The sequence below is a fragment of the Pseudorasbora parva genome, chromosome 3 (genome assembly GCF_024679245.1).
Source record: "Pseudorasbora parva isolate DD20220531a chromosome 3, ASM2467924v1, whole genome shotgun sequence".
Classification (NCBI taxonomy): domain Eukaryota; kingdom Metazoa; phylum Chordata; class Actinopteri; order Cypriniformes; family Gobionidae; genus Pseudorasbora; species Pseudorasbora parva.
In genome coordinates this window covers 41,154,746-41,180,891 of record NC_090174.1, presented here as the reverse complement: position 1 = coordinate 41,180,891, position 26,146 = coordinate 41,154,746, and the positions used below count along the sequence as shown (strand labels likewise).

Below are 26,146 nucleotides of genomic sequence, written 5' to 3'. Positions count from 1 at the left end.
CTATTTAACCAGATATAACAAACCACTTTCAGCTGTGCATCTAAACATCAAGTGATGTGAGATGTGTGAGATTGGCTGAAAATGCCACTGCCCAGACATCACCCTCTTCACCTCTTACTGTGGCTCTCAGTCCAGCAGGGAACCCCTGAACTCAAGAGCACTTCACTGGACTCTGTGAAAGCCATCAGTCTGAGAAGCCCTTTTATTACACCCCCATAACCGATTTATGCTTCCTGGAATAGAGTGAGAAATGCATTTACGTGATGTAGAGATGTACTTTTGATTGACTCATTACAATGTACAAAATAATCACATTAGTTAAAAGGAAAGAATTCTCTGCTAAACGCAACTCGTCTTCTAAAATGACCCTGCGTTGAAGTGCACAACGAATAATGGCGCGTGAGCCCCCCCATGTGGTCAAAGGTGATAGAAAACAGAACTTATGACCATACAAGAGCAGAGAAAGAAGAGAACAGAAAAGACTTTATTTTAGATATCACTGAGGATTAAACCATAAACACAGGATGAATCACACAGAGGTTCCTTCCTTGGCACATCAACTACCACAATTTGCGGAAGAAACCAACAGTGCCTTCACAGTAACATCTCTAGCTCTGTAAAACAGAATCAGGAAGATCAGTGGCACTGAAACACCATGAGAAAGGCATACAAAGTTACGTAGAAAGTTTGATTATTAAAGCAACCTCTATGAAATGCAACCTCGGAAATAAAAAGTATACAAATCTTGGTCAGCTGAAGAAGAAGAAAAAAAATCAGTCCAGGAAATTATTATTTCTGTGAGTTTTAATCTCAACGGTATGCAAAAACTTAAAAAATAGCACATTTCTAGTGTAGTGTATGCTTATCCAAAAATAAAATGCAAGTCAGAATCAGTTCTTACAGATAAAGGGGGTTCTCACCCACATAAGGTCAAGCATTTCCTATTCACCTCTTCAGCTTATGAATATGAGCCCAGATCGAGTGAACGCAAACAGCAAATTTCACACTCAAGAACAGGAAGGACACTTGTATAATTGCACAAGCTAAAATGTGTGCACTACTACTAATAAATCATGTGAAGGCTATACAAAATAATAAGTGTTTACCAAAAATCTCAAAGAATATTATTAATATGATTCAAATATGATTGAATACAATACGACACCCTGCTGGCCACATGCAATGTTAGCTAAAGCTATGTATAGAGAACATTTGTATAGAAGCAGTTATGCTACAGAGGCACATCACACCTGTAGAACTAATCACACAAGTACTTTGAAATCTCATTGGGGCAAAAAGCAAGCTGGGAAATCTACGGTGGTGAGATGTATTCATGTAGACGGGTTCTTAAGAGAAAGAGAGAGGAAAAACCGGATGATCTTTCAAAATCTCAGTCCCTCAGAGGATGCTGCCAAAGAGAAGGAGAACTTACCAAAGCCCTAAAAGAGCCCGCACACATTTTGAAACCATCCCAACAGGAAATAGTACATTTATTATTATCTATATAAATCTATGATATATATTTATGATTAATATTTGTTATATTCAGAGCTACACCAGTCGTAAAACTGTGTACACTGTATAGTTTATCTATTTATACTTAAACAATATACCACACTCACATTTATAACTGTCATAAACTGCATCTCAATCAACAGATAAAAAAGTAAAGCAATACAAATAAAATGTTGGTCTACAAAGTAAACCAATAATTTACAATATATTTTTTTTCTTCTCTATCAAAACATCTCATGCACAGAGAGGTTTCGATATCTGTGGGAACTGGTTTGAAAATAGGCTGGGTCCAGGTGCTTTGTTAGCATAAAGGCATCTTAAAAAAGCATCAACCAGACCGAAAAGCTCACATGGAAGACGTGCTGTATACTAAAAGCCCTTATGTAAGAGTTATGCATTGTATATGTTTAGTAATTCCTTCTCTGGTTGCAAAAGAAACAAATCTCATGGTCAAAATGCACTGAACTGTCTGTCTATTAAGGACTAAGGCTACTTAAAATGGCATAAATCACATTCCTCGTTTTCTAGCACATTTACAGAATGCAAAGCCCACGGCCTTTCTGGGATAAAGACAACAGGTATTACTGACTACGAGTTCTCAAACACCTGCTTGGCTTATACTGATCAACATGATCCGAAGCAGGTCATATCATTTTAATGGCATCCATAATGTTTGCCCAAAGCAACACAACATCAACAGAACACCCAAAAACACAGGAAAACATCAAAATGCTAACAAACATCAGCCTTTCCACATCACAATAAAGCACATGAGATTATCTGTCCTACTTACACTACCATTAGGCTAAAGGCTGTGCCTTTTATTCGTGTATAACCATGTCGGCTGATGAGGCATTTGAGGTCCAAATGAAAACTGGATGATTTTCACACCAGCGTGATTTACTTGTTTTGTCTTCGACAGCGATTTTACAATGAAACTGCCTTCACTTCTCAGGCTCAGGGTGTAAACCTGGTCTGCTGCTAACTTGAATGTATCTTCCACAGATCCAACATGCAAACTAATACATCAAAGAACACCGAAAATGGAAACGAAGGCCAAAAAACAGGTCACACCTTCACACACACAAACTCCTCAACTCACAAACAGGTTCAAAAACCAAATTCTGCGCTTAGGACTTTGGAATTTTAAGCAATGTCCACCACTACAAAGAACCAATGAAAACGAGAAACATTCGAGGCACACAATGCTAAAAGGGAATGTCAGAAGACCGTCGATGCATATACTCAGAGTATGAAGCAAGTTAACTATGCAGTCGCAAAATAAACGCATCGACATCATTCGTTAGTGTGACTCCATGTCCGTCTACACATGAAACATTCACTTACAAGTAGCTTAAACACTCAGGAAAGGAAAAAGTACCCAAATAGGTAGCGCGGAACAAGCTTAGCGCTTGGAAATTAAATGACGCCCATCTTGTGGAGAAAGTCTTCTCAATCTCTATAAAAGGCAAGGTGCCACATCTATGGCACAGGCAAGTAGTTACGTTACAATCACAGCTGACAGCTATCCCACTACGAGAGAGTGAGAGGTTCCCAAAGGGCAACTATATTACAGTAGAACTGCACAAACTCTGGGAACAATTTTGGTACATTATGCAGAGTGGCATCACGCCCGGCGCAGTATTGCACTGGGTACCGTAGTCTCTTTGGGCTCAGCCGAGCACGGCAAGGAGCTCAGGCTGAGGGAACATGCCTCAGGAAAAAAGTACTGCACGGGAACCACTACAGGCTGGAGAAAGGAGCATGGCGGAGCAGCAAAGTCTGACACCTTAAAGGCCTGTGAGGTCAACAATGGCCTTGATGAAGATAGTGTCATCTCGGATGTAGGAGTTCTTGGAATCTAGTTTGGAGAGAGGGCAGAAGAGAGGGCAGCCGCTGGCAATGTTCATGTCACTCACAGGCCTCTGGAAGGAGGAAGAGGAAATGTCTGGCCGGAAGGCATCAATGATGTGCTCCCTGTTGTTCTGATCCAGCAACATGAGGGTGACCTAAGGACCAAGGTGTTGGATAAACCAAAAAGGCCTTTAGACAGATATGAATAGATACAAAACTTAAGCCAGTCATTCATGATTCGGTGGAAGAAACATTAGGGACCCCAGTAAAAAAATGAAGGGACAAAAAAATGGCCACATTCACACATTATATGTGAGTGAATGATATAACTGTCCAACACAAAGAAAGGGAAATAATTCCTTAATCTAGATTGAACCACATGTGCCAAGTTCTTAGAAACATACTGCTTGTATTCATATTGGAGTCAGTTTTTTAAGAACAAATCTTGAAAATGGTACAAAAGAAGTTTAAAGACTCAAAAAATGCCAAGTGGTGGTAAACATTAGGTGGTAAACATTAGGGGTGTAACAATACATCGATATTGCTCCTAATTTGTGCATAAGTGATTTGTGCTGCTCTGTATTGGAGTCTTTCATATTATAATACTTTTGCACAATGAAAGAATATTAATAGCATATTTTGTTCTGTCCAACCTATATACTTTAGCTTCGTTAAAAGTCTGTGCTATATATTTAAAAGAAATGTCTTTTAATTTTATAATATTTATATATAATTTCTTCCCCTTGTTTACCAGTTTTTTGACATTTACAAATTTTAGCACTTAAGCCTAAAATACTTTCTTGACTGGTGTCATGTCATAAGCTGTCATTAGATTACTGTGAATTTTTTATTTGTGGATGTCCCAATCAGGGTGCAGGATGTGAAATTTTGAAATAAATGTTTGTTATATATTTGGGATGCAGTTGTGAGGTATAGGTGTAAAATAGGCACATCATATCATAATATTGAATTATTGATTGATATACCCTCGATTTGTATCGTAATCATAATCACAGAACTTTTTGAGGTATCGGAAAATATCGCATATTTTCAATCAATATCGTACTGAATCGTGATAAGACTGGAATAATGGCTGCTGAAAAATTGGCTTTGCCATCATAGTAATAAATTGCATTTAAAAAAATATTTAAATAAAACAATAGAATTCAAATAGAATAACGGTTTTTGCTAGCCTAGAAATCTAGACGCACCCTAGCGGTAGCAAATCTAATCTGCCCGCGAGTGTCGTCTAGCAACTATCAATACCCATCTAAGCTGTAAACGCCAAGCTCTTGCTTCATTATGATATTTTTGATTTACAGTACTATGAAACCCGAGTAGTAGAGTAACTCGAGTATTGTTTTGATAAGAAATCAATACTCATGCAACCCCTAGTAGCAACTTAGTAAATGATGAGAGATCTTTATTTCTGGGTGTACTATTCCTTTAACATCTTAACCATTTTTTAAGGTAAAATGTTTTTTTTATATTATTAACTCAGGAATGTCATTAATTTATTGGGGAGTAATACCACAAATTGCATTTTATGCATGTTATAATACCAAATAATGATAAATGAATACTACAAAAAAAGAAGCAGAACTTTATTTACTTAATTTTCAATTAAAGTCTGCCGGGATTTTAGGAAAGAAAAATGGTCAGACACACAATGTTATAAGCTGATCAGACTGACCTTCTGATTGAAAGGCCACTTGAGCAAGGCATCACTGTGTCCCCTCATCACCACGAAGAACAGAGACAAGTGAGTACCACGTCCAGTCCCGTCCCCATTCAGATAGATGCGCAAACACATCTTATAGCCATATTTGCTTGTGTAAAATGCTGTAAAACACAACAGGGTGCCTTAGAGAGAGATGTCACGTCAAAGCTCTTTGAGCGCAAATTCCTCACACTTTTACTAATAATAATTATAAAACCGTAAAGAAAAATATACAAAATAAATCTACCAGGTGAGAACATAGCAGGCGCCCGTCCAGCTACAGCATCCTGTCTCTTCTTCGAGAAGTCGGAGATCTTCCACACAAAGACGCCATCGTAGGTGGCAGCAGACATCTCCCTCATCTTTGCCTCCATCTCCACGATGGAGAGATCCCTAAGGCCTACTGTCCTCTCCAACTGCCGTACCTGCACAGAAATCTAGTATTGAAGCAAAGAATATCTTCAGCTACAAAAAACGAAATTATCAGACAAAACACTTTACCTTGTTGTTGAGTATCTCAATCTTGTCCTGGTCAAGCCGGTGTTGGCGGTTATAGGCCTCCATGGTGGTGGCGGAGCGCTCCATTTCACGGTTGAGGACACAGACGATGTTCTCAAAAGTGCTTACCTTAAGCTCCAGCTCCTGACAGCGGCGGCTGAGCTCCGCCACTTTGGTCTTCTCGCTATGCAGCTGCAGCTCCAAGGCTGCCCCAACAGCAGTAGGGAGGGGGGTGAAAGAAGTACCCAGCGTCGGAGCCGGTGGTGGAGGCAGCGGTGCACAGGCCCCCTGCACGGGAGCCCCAGGTCCACTCAACTGGCCCATCTTCAGCTCCAGGTCCCGCAGAGACTGATGCAGCTCGTGGATCTTATGGCTGGCCAACTCCAAACTCTGAGGCTGCAGACTCTCCAAGTTCACTTTGATGCCCATGATGAAGTGCAGTAGAAGGTTTAAGTGTTCATAGGAACAAACTTGTTCATGGTCATGGATCTTATCCTTTTCCACCTACAGGAAATCAACACAAAAAAAAAACATTTATGGAACAAAATGAATATGTCTGATGGATACATAAAAAGGACGTTTACCTACCGTCATATCACAGCCTACCACATGAAATCTGCAAGGCGTTCTGAATTTGGTGCACAGTTTAATGTGGTCCACATACTGTTTAAGGGGAGAAACAGTAAAAAAAAACATAAAACATATTTATGAAAATGTTCTTTCCATATAAGAAAAACATCACTTGACCACAGAGAGTATATAAAAGCTTGTTCTAGTTGACACAATATAAATACAACAGTATGTAAACAGCCTAAATTCTATTTACTTACTTTTTCTCTTGGAATTTTTTTCTTGGCACAGCCTTCACAAATCATGGGGTATTTAGGGCATATCTCATCATGAGCCTAAAAAACATTCTTTAGTAGTCACAAAAATATCTCAAACTGCATTTATAAACAGTTTAAATAATAGGCATATGAATGAATATTGGATTATTTTCATACTTGATTAATTATTCTCAACTGTTAGTGTCACGGTAGCAGGACAGTTGGCACACTTTTGTACTGCCTTTTTCCCACCATCATATCTTTTAGTAATCATCATAAATTAGGTATCATTCGAAAGCTTAAACACTCAAAATTGTGAAAAACATTTTGAAATCAGACATTGAGTTACCATGAATATTTTTATAGTATTTTAAACTTTTTAGCAGACTCAATATTTTAGAAATCAACTTAAAATTTGGATTAAAAAAAATAATAATAATATATATTTTGTATAAAAGTGGTAAAATGTATCTAATAGAATTTTTGCTTTAAGTATATTATAAACTTCTATAACCTTTTTACATTTTTTTCATTTTTTAGTTGCTTTTTTATTGTTTTTTTCACTTCCACAATAATTTGCTGACTGTCTTTAAAAAGAGACGAACCTTAGCATTTAAGCTCAGATCTATGCTCAAAAAGGGTGTTGATGGATAACAGGTTAAGAAAAATAGCTTTGTGGTTATACTTTTTAAATATAAAAAAGAAAAAGTCCTACCTTAATGTTTTTAAAATGAAATGGCTCCTTGCAGTATTTACAATTAAGAGTCCTTTCTGGGCATTCTCTCTCATTGTGACGTTCAACTTCATTGGCTCTCAGAAGCTCTTTGCATGATGGGCAAGGAAGGATCCTGAAGTCACACTTTCCTTCATGGTTTGCCTTTTGAGAGATGAAGGGATGAAAGTCATTTTAAAACTCACAACTCAGTGTATGTAAAACGCAAAACAACTTGAATGAATAAATAAATGGAACCTTTATTGCACCAAGGGGAATTTTTTTTACACTCAAGGGAGCCACATTAAACATTATTGTGTTATTTTTATTTTAGTGGTATTTTTATTACATATATTTCTCCACCCCTCTTTGAACTGTCACCTTATCGTGGTGGAGGGGTTTGAGTACCTGAATGATCCTAGGAGCTATGTTGTCCGGGGCTTTATGCCCCTGGTAGGGCCTCCCAAGGCAAACAGGTCCTTGGTGACGGGTTAGACTAAGAGCAGTTCACAAGCCCATTATGATGACATTAAAAACAAGGGCCGAGACGTCGCCCGGCATGGCGCAGCCGGGGCCCCACCCTGGAGCCTGGCCCGGGGTTGGGGCTCATATGCGAGCGCCTGGTGGCCGGGCCTTTCCCCATGGGGCCCGGCCGGGCTCAGCCCGAAAGAGTGACGTGGGGCCGCCCTCCTGTGGGCTCACCACCTGCAGGAGGGATCATAAGGGGCCGGTGCATAGTGGATCGGGCGACAGTCGAAGGCGAGGCCCCCGACGACCCGATCTCTGGACACGGAAACTGGCTCTAGGGACGTGGAATGTCACCTCGTTGGCGGGGAAGGAGCCTGAGCTTGTGCGGGAGGTCGAGAGATACCGACTAGAAATAGTCGGGCTAACCTCCACGCACAGCTTGGGCTCTGTAACCACACTTTAGAGAGAGAGAGGGTGGACTCTCTACCACTCTGGAGTTGCCCATGGTGAGAGATGATCGACCTTGTGGTCGTTTCATCTGACCTCCGGCCGTATGTCTTGGACACTCGGGTGAAGAGAGGGGCGGAGCTGTCAACCGATCACTACCTGGTGGCGAGTTGGATCCAAAGGCGAGGGAGGAAGCTAGTAAGACTCGGCAGACCCAAACGTAACGTGAGGGTCTGTTGGGAACGTTTGGCTGAACCCCCTGTCAGAGAGATCTTTAACTCCCACCTCCGGCAAAGCTTCGACCAGATCCCGAGGGAGTCTGGAGATATTGAGTCCGAATGGACCATGTTCTCCACCTCCATTGTCGACGCGGCCGCTCTGAGCTGTGGCCGTAAGGTCTCCGGTGCCTGTCGAGGCGGTAATGCCCGAACCCGGTGGTGGACACCGGAAGTAAGGAGTGCCGTCAAGCTGAAGAAGGAGTCCTATCAGGCCTGGCTGGCTTGTGGGGCTCCTGAGGCAGCGGACAGGTACCGGCAGGCCAAGCGGACTGCAGCCCGGGTAGTTGTGGAGGCAAAAACTCGGGCCTGGGAGGAGTTCGGTGAGGCCATGGAGAAAGACTATCGGTTGGCCACGAAGAGATTCTGGCAAACCGTTCGACGCCTCAGAAGGGGGAAGCAGTGCCCTACCAACACTGTCTACAGTGGAGATGGGCAGCTGCTGACCTCAACTGGGGATATTGTTAAACGATGGAAGGAATACTTCGAGGATCTCCTCAATCCCACCGACACGTCTTCCTTTGAGGAAGCAGAGGCTGAGGGCTCGGAGGGGGACTCGTCCATCACCCGGGCTGAAGTCATCGAGGTAGTTAATAAGCTCCTCGGTGGCAAGGCGCGGGGGGTGGATGAGATTTGCCCTGAGTACCTTAAGTCTCTGGATGTTGTGGGGCTGTCTTGGCTGACGCGCCTCTGCAGCATCACGTGGCGGTTGGGGACAGTGCCTATGGACTAGCAGACCGGGGTGGTGGCCCCTCTTTTCAAGAAGGGGGACCGGAGAGTGTGTTCCAACTACAGGGGGATCACACTCCTCAGCCTCCCTGGGAAAGTCTATGCCAGGGTACTGGAGAGGAGAATTTGGCCGATAGTGGAACCTTGGATTCAGGAGGAGCAGTGTGGTTTTCGTCCCGGTCGTGGAACGCTGGACCAGCTCTATATCCTTCACAGGGTGCTGGAGGGTTCATGGGAGTTTGCCCAACCAGTCCACATGTGCTTTGTGGATTTGGAGAAGGCATTCGAATGTGTTCCCCGTGGCACCCTGTGGGGGGTGCTCTAGGAGTATGGGGTCCGGGGCCCCTTGCTTAGGGCAGTACGGTCCCTTTACGACCAGAGCAGGAGCTTGGTTCGCATTGCCGGCAGCAGGTCAAATTTGTTCCCGGTGCATGTTGGTCAAGACCCTGGGTCTTCCCCACATGTTGGGAAGACCCAGGACACGCTGGAGGGATAATGTCTCCAGGCTGGCCTGGGAACGCCTCGGGGTACCCCCGGAGGAGCTGGAGGAAGTGGCCAGAGAGAAGGAAGTCTGGGCGTCTCTGCTTAGACTGTTGCCCCCGCGACCCGGCCCCGGATAAGCGGAAGATGATGGATGGATGGATGGATATTTCTCCACAGAACATCAAAAACAATGGTGTTTGCTAGGCTAAATGTGCTTGTTGTATGCACGTAGTCTACTTATGATGGTATTTTGACAAGCAGAGAACTCGTGAAGAGCTTAAAAATGTATAAAGGACTCAAAACAGCAGCAGGAATTCCTTTGACACACACACAAATGAAGATCTGCTGCAAGGAGACACGAGGCCTGTTGCATGAAGCTAGCTGAACAAACTAGATGAAAAGTTTCAGAGTAGGTTTAGAGTTGACAAAACCAGATAAATCCAACCTGGTTTAGATCAAGTTCAACTGTTTCTCAAAGCTAGGTATAAACTTTCTCAACTCAGGTTTAATCCAGAGTTAGCGATTAACTCTGAAGCGCGTGCACCTGAAAGTGTGACACGTGCGGCAAACACCCAATCACAGTGTCCGTTTGATTCACTTCTCTTCTGAAGATTGAGAGATCGTTTTGAAAATTATTATGAAATTAAATGTGATTACAAGGCAGGAATAAACTCTGATGCTGCAGCGATAGTTTGAGAAGGCAGCTTAAAGAATATCTGACTATATGAATGCATCATATGAATCAAAGAAATGTGCCTAATAATTATCTCAAAGAGCTCAAATGAATACATGTTGTTTAAAAGAATTATGTTTCTACTATTTGGCTACTTGTCAATTAAAATAATATTTATATGAACATATATAAATTCAAAGTGATTATAATTCATATAATATAAATATAATAATTAATTAGCACCAAAAGATGCACAATTTTATTTCAAAAGTTTTTTCATTATAAACTTCTTTAATTTGGAACGAGACATAGGGGGTGTGGCTTTATTGCATCTTTACTTGCAGCTGATTGGTCCAGTTTGGGTTTGTGATCTCAAACCCAGAATAAAACCTGCTCAAGAGCAGGTTAGCTGTGTAGTGTTAGTTACCGTGGTGATAAACACTAATAAAAACCAAACCACCTTCTTGAGCTCGAAAAACCAGAGTTTGCTCAAACTAATCTCGAACTTAGCTTGGTAACAACTGAAACCAGCTTTGTGCAACAGGCCAACGGTTCTGACGCTGTACCGAAACTGTGATGGGCAATGATGGGCTGCGATGATCGCGACTATGATGAGAAAAAACAGGTGCACTTGAGCATTCTGTCCTTTTTAGAGTCTCCTTTTCCTGTTTTTGTTTTGTTTACATGTCTTTGGGCCATTTTTAATTTCATATTTCATTCGAACCGTGCCAGAGATTGCTCGGATACCAACTGAGACCAATCTTTTCTTGGTCCGCTTGTTTGGTACACACCAGGGTTCAGATGGCAGAGTTAAGAGGTAACTTTCAAATGAACCGAACTAACATAGCAATTACACCAGGGTTCATTTTAAAGGGGTGGTTCCGTGGTGTTTTTTTAGGCTTGGCTGTGTTAATGGGGCGCAGTATAACATGTCAATACGTTTTTTAAACGCCGTATTTTTCTTATATTTGACCTTAATTCCACACCGCTGTCTCCACTGTCCTTTGAACAGATCGTTTGCTGCCTACTTCTATGAAGCCCATCCTCCTGAAAAACGCAATGGTCATAGATTGGTTAGATGGCCAAATGTAGTTTCATGTATTTTTGTTGGTGCCAAAGCACAGGTTGTCTGGAAACGCCACACCCCTTACCATTACGGGCAGAAGTCACATCTGCGGTGTAAATAATGGCGTCAATATTGCCTTTCCAAATTTTTGTTATTGTAGAATGAATATAACCAAATATTTTTTGCAAAAAATAAAAAGATTATGAGCTTGTTACAAAACCTAACCATGCCTCTACTAGTCTACTGCACTGGCCAAATGAAACAGAAACGTGTTTTGCAAGACTGTAGCTGAAATAGCATGTGGCTAAACACAATAAACATTGTACACTAATTACAGAAACGTCAAAAATAAATGTTTGTGAGTGTGATTACATGTAAGTTTGTTGGTGTTTGTAGCCGTTTGTTGGAAAGGAAAAGAAGCTTGTTGTAGTCCAAACAGGCAGTTTTTTAGGCAATAAACTGCCATAAAAGACAATATCTCCATTTGCATTGAAATTTCAGCGCTATAACTTTGCTGTTTATGCCCAAGCAGCAACATTACACACTAACTTAAGTTAAAAAAGTGAAATCGCATTCAACCACCCCTTTAATCAATTCAAACACAACCTTTTACAGCGGATGCAACTGAAAACACAAGTCCCTCGCATCCTCGCTTTAAAGGAACACTCCCTTTTTTTGAAAATAGGCTCATTTTTCAAGTCCCTTAGAGTTAAACAGTTGAGTTTCACAGTTTTTGAATCCATTCAGCCGATCTCTGTATATGACCGTAGCACTTTTAGCATAGCTTATCATACATTATACCATGGTCTGTTTTAATACTCGATTCTGATTGGCTGGAAGGTGTGCAGTAAAACCGTTTAATGCACAGGTAGTTCCAGTCAGTTTGATTATATTTCGAAATTAATCCGCCACTATAAACACTGGTAACCATAGTAACACAGTTACGCTTGCAAACAGAGTGACAGTGGCAGCTGGCAGCATCAACCATAGACATCACATATAGATGTATACATATCTATGGCAACATTAAGTGACATGAGACATGATGTGACACACAGAAGCCAATGGCACATGTCACTATGCGCAGATATGTATACATATCTATAACTATGCACGTATTGGCACATGCGGTCTTCATTGCCATGTCACTGACATTATCGCGACAAACACTGACACTGACATGACACCTGCATGACACCGAGTTGCGGAACATGTCGCCGTGTGTCGTGCGTTTTTTACATTCTATGATGGTCGTGACACCTACACTGACAGACTCGAGCACCTACATTATTATTTAATTTAATGCATTAAATGTAATAGGTTGACGCGGGGTTTATTTCACACTAGGCTACATGATGATTCGTTCAAATAAATATTGCCTTGTCACTGCAGTGTTGCCTGTCATTCATAAATAATTTTAATAAATCCATTCAATAATCATTAAGTTATGTTCGATATGCTTAAGCAACGAGGGGATCTTCAGACTGACATAAAGAAGAGATCGCGAACGCATCTCTCTCTCTCTCTCTCTCTCTCTCTCTCTCTCTCTCTCTCTCTCTCTCTCTCTCTCTCTCTCTCTCTCTATAATGAATTTAAATAAATGTGGTAATTTGTTCATATAAAAACATTTCGATGGCTCTACTTTATTTAAAGCGACGGTGTGCTAGAACTAACAAGACGTAAGAAAACAACTGTCATTTTAACCTGTCTCTTAAAAAGCATCGATCAGTTACAGCTTTAACTTGTTTTAACTCCGCTTTGCGTCGTGCGGTTCTTCGCCTCTACGCCGTGCATTAAAATCCTTTAATACATGGCTAGCTGTGGATTATCCCTTACTTATACCAATAAGTACCCAATAGCATCGCACTCAAAAAAATGACCAAAGACTTTCAATATTTATCCTATTTAAAACTTGACTGTTCCATAGTTACATTGTGTACAAAGACCAACATAAAATTGAAAGGGAGCGTTTTTGGACTGATATAGATAGGGACTATATTCTAATTCCTGCGTGATAATCACGGAACTTTGAGGCCTTCCCATGGGTGCAGCGCTGCAATGATATTACACAGCGCATGAAAATAGGCAAACTTCCGTCAACATAACCAACGTGACAATCTGTTTGCACAGACAGTGTACCTCGTAAACATGGAGATATTTGCGAGAGACAATTCAGGAGATATTTACAATGGTGCAGAACTTGAACCGTATCTATTTGAACCGGAATAACAGTTACACACTGAAGACAAGCTTTTAAAACGTGAAAGGCAAGAAACAGTGGCTGAACACACTGGGACAAATGGGAGGGGGAGAGCATATTCTAACTGGTGAGTCAGAGAAGAGTCAATTTACACCCAGTGGTAATTCAAGGAAAAAATTGTCCGACAAGGATTCAGTCTTCCGACCTTTTGATTTTGACTAACGTAATATATGAATTAGAGCTGCAACTAATGATTATTTTTCTGTCGACTAATCTAACGATTATTTTTTCGATTAGTCGACTAATCTAACGATTTATTTTTTTACCCATTGAAATTTTTCAAAATTCTGTGGCACCCCCTCGCATAAGTTACGCTAGAGGTGTAACAGTACAGACTGCTCACGGTTCACTCTGTATCACAGTTTTGGGTTCACGTTCAGTACAGTTCGGTATTTGCTATGTTCAGGGGAAAAAGGACTACTGTCAAATGAAAATAAAGAAAATAAGAGCAAACAACTTAAATAGAAGCAGCAGCACAAATAAATACTATTGAGCAAAGATGAGAATAAAATAAAAAATGCTTTTTAGGTTTTTCAGGTAGGTCTAAAATTAGTTTTTAGGTAGAGAAATGGAATAAAGTAATCAAATGTAAAATACCGGCATATTTAACTGTTTAAAATTAATCCTTATTAAACTTACAAAAGCTATTCAATCAAGAGCAGTGAGTGATGTCTTTATCTTTTGTTTGACATTAAACAGACAGCAGTAAAGGCTACTGCCCCTTTAAGACCCAAGAATAGTTGTCGTATTTTCTGTATAAAGTTCACTTAAGGCATATAAAGAGTAGGCTATGACATTTTGACATACTTTTTGTGTGAGTTTGTCCGTTTAAGCACAGGATTTGAAATATTCAATATTTGCGCGCTTTGGGACGAGTGCACAGAGACAGATCTTCTCATTCGCATCTCCAGGCTACACGCGGGTGATGACGGTGAAAATGACTGCTCATATTCGGACGTACGGCAGCACTCGCATGCGTTTTACAAAGTTTACAAAGAGAGACCGTTTTGCCCACGTTTTTCTTTTATTATCGCTGTTGTTGTAGTGTATACCTGAGGAGTCAGCACGTGTATCCATCGACAGAAACATACATAAAGCATTATTTTCAAGTTACAACCCATATTAAAGATGCATCATCAGGTGTGAGATGAACCGCGGTGTAAGTGCGTCCCAGGACCTTTTACTCGGGATCCCGGTTGGGAAACACGGGTCTGTATTGATTGACACCGAGCTGGTTTGTTTAGAACTATAATGAGCGCCGTGACCGCGCGCTGCCGCGTGATGAAGGCTTGTCGCAACTCTGTTATTCAACTGCTCTGGTTTTAAAAGCTGTCACACTAAATGCGCCAAAATGCAATAAAACTTGTTTAAGATTTACGGTCGAATGCAACGCACCGAGTGTGTGTGTGAGTGAGTAAGAGACGCGCAAAAGGGCAGAGAGAGAACTTAAGGAAATACAGCGCAACGAATATGCGTGCGTCTTTTAAATAGCGTAAAAATGAATGAATTCGATTATGTGGCAGTCCGCTAAAAATTAGTCTACGTGTGGGAAACACTGTCTGGCCTCTGTTTAAAGTATTCCCATACTTTTGATATTCGTGGTCTAGGTTTTTGTGATAGAATGGAGAACTTTCTCCATTCCCAGGAGCAGAAGCCAACATTACGCGAGATGAATGTGTGACGCGACGCGCCGACGCATTTCACGAACGTCGACGTATTTCCGTAGTCGACGTCGATGGGTCGTTCCAGCACTAATATGAATAAAATATAAGACAGTGTTTATTATAAAGACAGAGAGAATGTCTGGTGCGCGCTCTTTCGTTCTGCCACTCAGTTAACATGCACAAATCACAATAACTGATCAAATAAAGCTTTGGCAAGACAAACATTTTTTTGGTAACTGCCAATTAATTTTCAATGCAGGACACACGCCCCAAAACTTCGGCACAGAGCCTAGCTATTTTGTACCATAGAAACTGTGTGTCCGACAATTCCACATTTTCGTTTAATCAAACTATACAGTATCTCCCCAGCAGTGCTTTTTCAATCTGGTCGTTCAAGCTAACTAAAAATAATAATGTATTATTTACAGCCATGGGGGATGATACACTTCGTCCTGTCTGGCCATATCCTTTAGAAGCCGTACAACACTGTCCATGTTTTCCAAATAGTTATCTGGAGCAAACGCTTTGAGCAAACACACAATTTCTTGTATGAATCCAAGTTACCTGTGTTTTGATATCTATATCCATGATTCTTACGCAGGAATGAGAGAATAGTTCCTATCTATATCGGTCTAAAAATCCCAACTTTTCATTTTCTGTTGGTCTTAGTACATGATGTAACTACAGAAAAATCAAGTTTTAAAGAGAAAAAATATTATCTTTGAAAAAATAAAGTCTTTGGTCATTTTTGAACACATTGCTAATGGTCTAATCCAATTTAATGATGTATGCTAAACTATGCTAAAAGTGCTACCGCCAGATACAGAGATCGGCTGAATGGATTCAAAAACGGTAAAACTCAACTGTTTAACTCTAAGGGACTTGGAAACTGAGCCTATTTTCAACAACAAAAAAAGTGGAGTCTTCCTTTAATACCTGTTATGGCGCTGTTCTGAATAAGGTATATAGGACACTTTCAGTTGGTCAGATTGATGCAGCTTGACAAGCATCTATAGCCTGACGTGGTCATACTCAATTCTAGTCAGAATATGAGCCTGAAACTGCTCCATTGGGCTGTGATTATGGGGCGTGTTTCAACCGAACCGGGAAAGAACTCAATTGGATAGACCTACAACCAATCAGAGCAACGAAGCAACGCATTGTCAAATGTCAACCGAGCTCAACTGCACTGTGTTGCCAAATCCGCAGATTGTTTTCTATGTCCGTGGGTTTAAGCGACTATTATGTGATATATAGACCCATGAGTGTGAATTTTAGCAGGCAACCTTGCCAAAATAACACACATTTTACCCCCAAACACCTTTTTTTTTTTTTACGGAGAGCCAGTTTAGCCGGCAAAACTAGCATTACCGCAGGTAAGCAGGGAAGAAACACACAGTACCTCATATTCTTTGATGGTGCCTGTCCAGCTGCATTCCTCATTGATGCAAACAGCTTCAAGAGCTTCAACTTCTCGCTTGGCAGCATTATCAGGAAAAGCCTAAAAGAAATTGCACATGAGATCTCCTTTCAACATTTATGTGTCTCATTACCAGCAGTGAAAAATTGTCCTTTGTGTTTTACATGAAAGATACAGCCATACAGGATTGAAACAACTATCCCTTTAATTCCAACTACAGTTCTCAAAAAGTACCAAACAACAGCTTCGGTCTAACTTTGTTACTACAGTTTCTGTACTAAAGTAAAAAATTAAAAAATAAAATTAAAAAAAATGTTATATAGGAAAAAAATATATTTTAAAACTTAGTATTAGCCAACATGGTAACAAAGAAGTCAGAAATATACAAAATGCAAAGATTTATTGTGGTTTTACAAAAGTAACAATATTTTTACAGCTGTGGCATTTTATTGGAAACTACAATGACTAACTTATGCTATTTTTATTTATTTATTTTTGGAAGGGTAATAAGCACTAATGGTATATAATTGTTCTAGACTTTAATTCGACGCAAATACTTACACAGCCCTGTTTCAAAATTGATGTCGGTTCTTCAAATATGTCTTCTTTTATACAGGCACTGCATTTCTGTGGTCCGGAGCTGCGATGGAAAACAAGAGGTTTAATACACACAAGCTCAAAGATATCGCTGATAAATACAAAGACAGTACACCCCATAAGAGTTGCTTTTGACAATAGCTGCAACAGTCTGGCTTTGGTAGTTTACAGCTCGCCCTGCAAAACAAAAAGACGAACAAAACCTGACAGCCAGCATTTATCTATGTCCCCCGAAGCAACGGTTACGGTTTGTATACTCATAAAAAAAAATGCCATAAAAATGGCACGCGAGGCCGGACAGGTCGTGTTCATCTTTTGTAGTGTCGTGTCAGGTGGGCCATCTGGACTGAATGACGCTTACCTCACTGCTTTAGTAAAACAATATGAACAGAAACGATGTCCGCACTGCGCCTGAAACGGTCTCCTAAGGATTTTCAGACAGATATTGCAAAGATGCTTGTCCTCCAGCTTGTTGGCGAGTATTTTCTTAGGAAAGCCAGGTTTGTTGCCTTCTAATGAAGATGGTGGTGAGGGTTCCTGTGCAGCCATTATTCCCGAGCGCGCATGTGACCAGGCTCCGGAGAAGAGACACGGATCTTTCTACACATTTCACTGCAAAAGGTTGTAAACACATGGTTTTGCATTGTATCACACAAAAGGATTAACTTAAATATGCGTAGAATAATACATCTAAATACACACATCGTTTAATATTTATGCGTGGCAAGCTTTACGTAAAAAGACTATTGTCTTAATATCGTTTTATAGTTGCACGGTGCATTTACTGTTTTTTTGAATATCTAATTATTTCTAGAACAATAAATAGTATTAGGTTTTAAAATCACATTTGTCCTACCATATTATGGTCCAACGAACATTATAAAATTTCCTACAGTGCTGTGAAACATTGCATCAAACACATTCAGCGTTGTTGCCGTGTACATTTATAAGTAAAATCATAATTTATTGTTATTATTTAAACTGTTCTTCAGAAACGTGTGTAAAAGTAGGCGTCGTGTTCTCTCCAGCTGATCATGTATGGTGTAAGTCCACTAGGGGGCGACTCGAATGATGACAAAATATTAGAAGCTAGAAACTGCAATGTACTTTAAAAAGACAGAATAAAAGTATTTTATCATTTTACATTTTCAGTAGTCAATGGGCTTTTTCGCTCTTTCTTTTATTAAACAACGTACGGTGCATATTTAAAAAAATAACTAGAAAACAATTAGACATTTAGAGATGATAAATACAGAAGAATTACTCAAATTTTTGTTTGTCTTTAAATCTAAAATTAAATTTTACTAACAATGTATTATTGTATGCACTATAAGCTATAATACACGGTTTTATTAACACCAAAGAAAATGTATTATAAGAAAATACATGTCTCTGCTGTTTTCAGTATTTTCACTTTTTAGAGCAAAAAAAATTTACAGACAAAATAAAACGTCAAACATAGATGTATCATAATTTTCAGTAGAGCTACTTTCACTAATTGTGTATTATTCCCTTATCAATCGGTATTAGTTTTGTACAATTAGTAATTTGACGCACATTTTCTTTTATTTTGAAAATATGAATAATAACATCGTCACCATCTGTCAGCGTTGCTGTTTTCACGGATAACGTTGCTGCCTCTTGTTGATACTGTAACGAATCGAAAGCTAAACTGATAAATGCGGTAGTTGACACAGCTCAGGCCAGTAGTAGTTTATTTTTTGTTTCTGTGTAGTTTTACAGAGTCCAATGTCTCGAGTCTCTAGATACAGTACGTTGCTATAATATGAGCGTTACAGCTGATCAGCAATGGGCATTTCGAGATGGCAGCCGAGACGTTTAGATTAAACTCGACAGACTTTTAAGAAGCTATTTTAAAACATCACTTGTGCCTATTCGGATGTGTGGACAGAACACCGTGGACTGTCTTCGTATTCTTGAATAATTCCTTTAATACTTGTTCTTTGGGCCGAGAACAAGGACGAAAAGTTCCAGCGAATAGTTTACTTCTATACCAAACCCCAGTTTACAAGCTTCAGCGAACGATAATGTAAGTATAAGTTACATGTTTAATTCTAGCAGTAACTTCTTTTAGGAAGGATGGAGAACTATGCCTTTACAGTATGTTTGCAATGATTACACTGAACGAAGGCATTCAAAATGTCGAAGTAGTTTCCCTGCGGTGTATTTTCCTCTTTTATCGTGTATGTTTTATCAAAGATAAGCCAGACATTCTTTTTATATGTGTAAGGTACTCGCTTAATAAGTTTTCTGTTTCTTCACACAGACTATGGCCGAGGAAAATACCCAGTTCTGCAGTAATTGGTAAGAAAATAAATAAGATGACATTTTGTCGTCATTTACTCACCCCTTTTCCGTACAGCACAAAAATGAATGATAGGCAAAATGACTCCGTCACCAATTATTTACTTTCATTTCATCTTTTCCCATGCAAATGAATGCCTAACATCATCATCTGTGTTGCGCCGAATTTAGACAGTTATACACGTTTGGAAGTAAATAAAAACCCAGTTTTTAATTTAGGGGTAAACTATCCCTATGAAATGTAGTTTTGGTTTATTGGACAGCGTTGTGCTTCGGTGTGTTCCCAGTACCTTCCACCAAGCCTTCTGACTGTACTGCAGTCAGTGTTCTCCCTTCCTTATTATTATGACTATTGAGTAATTAACCTGACACGCTTTCATATAAAAGCCACTTGTGAGTTTTTACAGCTACAGTTCCGCGAGATTTAATAGTCAAGGACACAATGGTGATTGTGATATTTATAGATCACTGGAGCTACAGTGTGCCAACTAACCATGTTCTCTGTCTTTAGCAAGCATGACATTCCTGAAGCCAACTTTACAACACATGAGATTCACTGCCGGCGGAATATTGCTCTTTGCGAGGTGTGCCAGGAGCCTTTTCCTCATGCTGAGCTTGTGCAGCACAAAGAGATGGATCATGCAGAGGTATGATCCTGCCATGATGTATGATAAATTGACTTTGTGTGATAATAATAATCGCTATTGACCTTAGAGTACTGTAGACATGAATACAAAAAGAACATTTTCTAATTTAAAAAAGACTTGTTTAAGTGCAGTCTGTTTAATGGGTTCAGAGGTGAGCAACTTTCCAGAAAAGAAGCAAACTTTCCAGTACGCTTAAATATAAAAATAAATCATCTGCCCACATAAGCTTTAATAAAAAAAGAATACTTTAACCTCTCCCTTACAACAACATCTGGACCAGTACAAAAGTGGGACAGTAATCCTTCCCCTACAGCAACCTGTTACTCACATATGCAGCATTTAGCAAACGACAACAATCCAATCAATTCCAGACATTTAACAAAGCCCACCCTTTTTTTTACTACAGTAAAAGTTATATTCAATATAAAACTCTTTTTACAGGAGCAATGCAAATGTGGATTAAAGATAGAAAAAAGATTCCTGGAGAACCATCAGGTAATCTAAGCAGTTATGCATATTGCTGTTGTCATTGATAAATTCTGTAAGTTTGACTACTTCTTGCCCCTCTCAGAGGTCAGAATGCAGTCATCGGCTGGTGCCATGCAAGTTCTGTGATCTGGAGCTGGCTTCCTATCAGGCTAAAGAGCATGAGGAGTACTGCGGGACCCGCACAGAGCCCTGCCCTGTCTGCAAGTGTAATGTTATGCTGAGAGAGCAACACATCCATCCAGCCCTGTGCGGAAGTCTGACTCCACCTCAGGAGAGGCACAGCAGTAGGGCAGGGCCCCAGTCTCCTGGAGCATGGTTTGAGGCCCACTCCATCCATAACCTGTTGAGGGCCCAGGAGAGAAGCCACAATAATAACAACACAGGGGCCGCAGACCGCAGGGGTCCACCACGGCCCTTGGAGGACAGACTGCATAACAGCCCCAGGGGAACAGTGAGGGGAGGAACCAGGAGAAACACAGAAACTAGGAACAGTGTATTTGCTTATTGTATGTATCAGTATTTTACATTTATGGCACATTTACATGACAAAGGATCTTCTGAAATGGCAATTAGGTGTCTTTACACAAACTTTGTAAAGCTGCTCTGTGGTGGCATAAATGCATTAACACAGCCATTTAAACTGCATGGGGCTGAGATGCTGCATTGCGTTTTTATACAGAATTTTGGGTTACACTTTTTAAGGTGTCTTTGTTACACTGTAATTATACATTTAAGTACTAAGTAATATTAAATAACTACATGTGTTTATTATAGGGTTAGGATTTATTATAGGGTTTGGTTCGGTTTAGAGTTAGTTGCATGTAATTATGCATAATCCACTGTTATTACTATAGTAACTACATATACAATGACACTGTAAAATAAGGAGAAACTGAATTTTGAGCCCAGAGCAGACTTTAACTCAGTAGTGTAAAGATTACAGATTGTGGTTATCTAATGCTCACTTAAAGTAAACCTTAAAAACCACAAATAATTGAGTAACTGTTAACTGGCAAATCTCAAATTTAATACATGTGTTGTATACTGTACATTGTTATGCCTATATTCACAGCATTTAAAATTATAGATTTCAATTTTAAAATATTTTAATAAGTAATTTGGACAAAATCCTGTAGCTCGAACAGTAGAGCTAGGCACTAGTGATGGTAAGATCATGGGTTCGATTATCTGGGAATGCATACACTTAAAACGTGTACTACATAAATGTAAAATGTAATGGTGTAGAATTTGGATATTTGCCTTAACAAAAATAACTGGCTTATTGTATCAGTCGAAATTGCAGATGTAATGTTAATCCCTACAATAAACATAATGGGTGTATAAAACGATGGGAGTTTTCATCAGGTATTAACAGGATGCTGGGGAAAAAAACTAACCTTCCACTTTGCTCATTTCCTCAGTGCTGGATCAGGAAACAGAGCTAGGGAACAACAACAACAGCATGCTGTGGTCTATGGGACAACTGCCAGACTACGAGTCCTCCAGTCTGGACTACATGCTGGCCCTCAGCCTGCAGAGTGAAGGTGACTTGGAGAACCCCCTTCAGGAGGGCGTGTGGACAGATGTGTGGGACAGTCACCTGGGAAGGACATCAGCCCATAGCAATCTCACATCCCAGCTCTCCCCCAGCACTAACAACAACTGCGCCACAGCCCCCCCTAAAACCAACACGGCTCCGGGCCACAGCCACTCCTCAAACATCATGCTGCCTTGCGAGTTCTGTGAAGAGCTCTATCCAGAGGAAGACCTTATCTTACACCAGGTAAGTGATGAAGCCTCAATCATCCCCTCATGTTACACTCCCCCATGGCTTGATATTTAAGCCAGGACTGTTGTGTCTTGCTAGAGCTGGCAAGTGTGAAGTTGCATCAGCCACAGTGGTACTTAAAGTGGTACTCGCCTCTTTTGAGGGCCTTTACATGTCTGCGCACAACATAAGCCATGTTTTCCATGGAAGGCTATTGTAATGACAGCACTGATGTTGAATCTCCCACTCGATTCATTCTTGTCAGATCTCTATTGTTTTACAATGTGGTGTTTAGTTTCCATGGGAACCTCCTCGAATTTCAGCCCTCTAGCTTCTCCCACAGCCCGAACCCTGATCAGAATCTTCTCCTCTTTCTGAGGCCGTAGAGGGGAGGGATGTTACTCGAGTCGCTTGTTTTAGATTTTTGCCTTTAGTGGCCGGCATGAAATAAGTATTCTGTTTTTGTCTTCTAGACCGGCTGCAGCCCAGCCTCTGCGATCGCTTCCTTCAGTAAACAAGCTCCTTCTCTTCAATATGAAGACATCATTACTCAAGGGGCTGGGCATGTCATTCCTCCCCGCACACCCAGTCCGCCCACCCTGCCCCTCTCCGTTTCTCCACTCTCCTACAGTTCCTCCTCTAGCCCAGTTGAGGGCGATGTGCTCATTCCTTGTGAGTTTTGCGGCGTTGCTTTGGAAGAGAATGTGCTCTTTCATCATCAGGTATGACGACCTGTGTTTTTTCCCCAAAACATAACGGCCCTTACAAATAAAATGTAGTCAAAGAAGCTAAAAAGCAACAAGAATTAATAAAATAATAATAAATTAGTTTTTTGTTGTGTCTCTGTATTAAGCAATACTTTAAAGAAGACAAGAAATGGCATAGGCTAATTATAGGACATGTTTGTTACACATATTGTTAACAATGTATAAAACAACTGCACTAAATCATTTTAGAATGAGGGTTGGAGGGTTTTTATAGATTCTGCAATTTTGTATATACAATTTTTTTTTTGGCTAAAAAAACTCTTCTTTTAACCACATATTCAGCTATAGGATTCACTTTGGGGGAAAAAATGTTTTTGTATATTGAAACTTAATTCTGGATATCATCACAAAATAGTTTTGAAAATTTGCATAAATAAAGTACTTAAGATACTTTATTTCGAAGAAAACACATTTATATTGTTTTGTAAAGAGAGCATAATGTTCATAAATGTTTTGATAGATGCCTACAAAAAAAGGAATACAATTTCATATTATTTAATTCAGTTTTTACCATCCTATTTTGTTGGGGATTCTCCTTATGTTGTTAAGCACAGTTCTAATTTCACAGTTCATTTAAAGCAAAAACCCTTTAAATGTGTATTAAATATTTTACAAAAAAAAAGTGTAAAATTGGCTTTGAATACATTTGTATATATACACACAATTTCACTTGTTTATATCAAGTTAGTTTTGCATCAATTGTTTATTCATACCTGCTAGTTTGTTTAAGCATTTTGTGAAAGTAGAGTAGAAATGGAGCCCACCATTTAGTTGAGACTTTTGTTGATTCTGTTGAATTTTGTTATTCTGTACAGGACAAGTGTGACTTCCGCCCCCAGACAGCTTATTCAGTCGATGGAGTGTCTCCGCGAAAACCAGACCAGACCGCCAAAGAGGCCCAGGAGAGGAAATCTCCTGAGAGGCAGAGGAGGGTGAGACATCAAGGTGAGCCACCAAAATAGATAAACACAATCACGACTTCGTAATCCAGTCGTTCATTTTTCTTAATTACAAAAGATACATGTGCTTGATATCGATTAGTATAGTATCGATTCAGTATGTACTCTTTATATTTTGCTGCAGTTGAGCCAGTTGAGGAGATCCTGCAGCAGATGGCTCAGGGGCGGCATAGAGGCACCTCAGGTTTGGACCAATGGCCACCCTCAGTCTACAGTTACACTAAGAACACTAATGTTGAGCAGCAGGTGAAGAGCAGGAACCAAAGGTTTAAAGCTGTAGAAGCAAACACGTATGTCAACAACAGCCTTAACCCCCGTTCTACAACCACTTCGGGGTACGCTTAGATATTTTACAGAAACAAACGCACACATTTTGGAAAAGTTACATGGAAACTAAAATGTTTGCATCTTTTCTCATGACAGACCTCCAATCCGAGGAAGACAGGAAGGTCGAAACAGTGAGAAAAACGCAGAGACACCAAAGGTACGGATGTAAATTATTACAGGGAAATTAATACAAAATTTTAAACAACCAGCATACAGGACATATTAGATGATATCAGATATTTGATTCTACAAATACTATTTGACCTGTTATTAATTCATTTATTTTTTTATCTTCAGGTGCCTAAAAAACATAATGTTGAGAAAGAGGAGGAGTAGAAAAAGAGGTGGAAATAAACCAATCTTAGTCTCTGTGACTCAAAGCAGTGACCTCTTTTTACTGTTTACTGGCTGTTATGTTTGCGTCTGTAAAACATTTACGTGTCCAAGTTAGTTGATCAATTCTTTGGCTTGTAAATGTATTATTATTCTTCAGTGAATGCACTATTTTTTGTGTGTAATTCTTCAGTGTATTTTCTATGGTGTTTGAATGTGATTGTAAATGTTTGTTTTAAACTTTGTTGTATTTTCTTTGTTTTAAAGACAATGATATAGAAATGTTTTGTATTTTATTTAAAACTCTACACACAACTTGCATAACTGTAATGTTGTATACGTTAGTTAAGGCAATTGTGAACATTGGAATATACTGCATTTATTAATCCTTGTTAATATTAATTTGTATATTTTAAACATTAACGTTAGTGCACGCTCATACTGTTAGTTGATAATACGTCGTGATCTAATAATTCACTAATGACCAATATAATATTTAGGAATTAACATAACAATGATTAATAAATGCTGTAAAATAATTATGCAGAATGCATTAACTAATCCATTAGTTAATGTTCTTCAGCATACAGAACTGTATTGTAAAGTGTTATAAAAATTTCAAATTCTTATCTGATCCTGAACCTTGTGATGTAGTTTTAAAATGTATATTTAAAAAGCTATTTTAGTGCATCGACAACAAAAAATCATAAACTTTAAATTTGTGTATTTTTGAGAGCTTTTACTGTAAGACTGTCTGTATGGTGGCATAATTGGTTTTGATGTTTTGATGTTTATCTTCATTTGGTCTTGTAACGCATCTTTTCAATAAAACAATCTTGCTGCGGCTTATAGTTATACATGTTTTTGATATGCACTATGTGCTCTGCTTCTTGCACAAGAAACCCATACAGGGGTTGTGAGCACTTATTAAAGACATACATAAGATATATTGCATAACTGTGATATAAGTACTCTAATGTAATTAATTACTAGCTACTAATTACATCCTCAACAGTGTAATTAGATAAAGGTTCTAATTTGCTCTCTCTACAAGTATTGCATTACTTATTACTTACTACTTTTTAAATTATTTCACAACCAGCTGAACAACAGAAGACTAGACATGAAACTGCCCTTTTAATTATTTAAAATAAAGAATATAAAATTGCAAAAATTATTCTTGAACTGAAGGTTACAAAATACATTTAAAATTAGATGTTACATTTTTATCTATAAATAAATTAAGAGTAGCACCGTACTTGGAAAGGGATTGTCTCGTTTAAAGTTTGGATTTCTGTTTACTATAAATGACAAATCAGCAGT

At 39.5% G+C, this 26,146-nt stretch overlaps 2 protein-coding genes across 3 annotated transcripts; one reads left to right on the top strand and one right to left on the bottom strand.

Moving 5' to 3' along the window:
* Window positions 1–465: 465 nt before the first annotated feature.
* On the bottom strand, window positions 466–17,757 carry traf2a (Tnf receptor-associated factor 2a). Its single transcript, XM_067438901.1, has 10 exons — window positions 17,570–17,757; window positions 17,173–17,251; window positions 16,594–16,692; window positions 7,130–7,291; window positions 6,418–6,492; window positions 6,176–6,250; window positions 5,591–6,091; window positions 5,337–5,514; window positions 5,063–5,211; window positions 466–3,524 (listed from the first exon to the last, which is right to left on the bottom strand). The coding sequence occupies exons 1-10, from the start codon at window positions 17,755–17,757 to the stop codon at window positions 3,306–3,308; spliced, it is 1,725 nt and encodes a 574-aa protein (XP_067295002.1). The 3' UTR covers window positions 466–3,305.
* On the top strand, window positions 17,690–25,680 carry trafd1 (TRAF-type zinc finger domain containing 1). 2 transcript variants are annotated; one of them, XM_067438903.1, is made up of 11 exons: window positions 17,690–17,829; window positions 19,496–19,533; window positions 20,045–20,180; window positions 20,622–20,675; window positions 20,752–21,175; window positions 22,091–22,452; window positions 22,911–23,159; window positions 24,020–24,149; window positions 24,288–24,498; window positions 24,587–24,647; window positions 24,788–25,680. In XM_067438903.1, exons 2-11 carry the CDS (start codon window positions 19,499–19,501, stop codon window positions 24,824–24,826), a joined length of 1,701 nt encoding a protein of 566 aa, XP_067295004.1. In that variant the 5' UTR covers window positions 17,690–17,829; window positions 19,496–19,498; the 3' UTR covers window positions 24,827–25,680. The 2 variants fall into 2 exon arrangements, with proteins under 2 accessions (XP_067295004.1, XP_067295003.1); XM_067438902.1 differs by lacking the exon at window positions 17,690–17,829 and adding an exon at window positions 18,840–19,258.
* The last annotated feature ends 466 nt before the right edge of the window (window positions 25,681–26,146 follow it).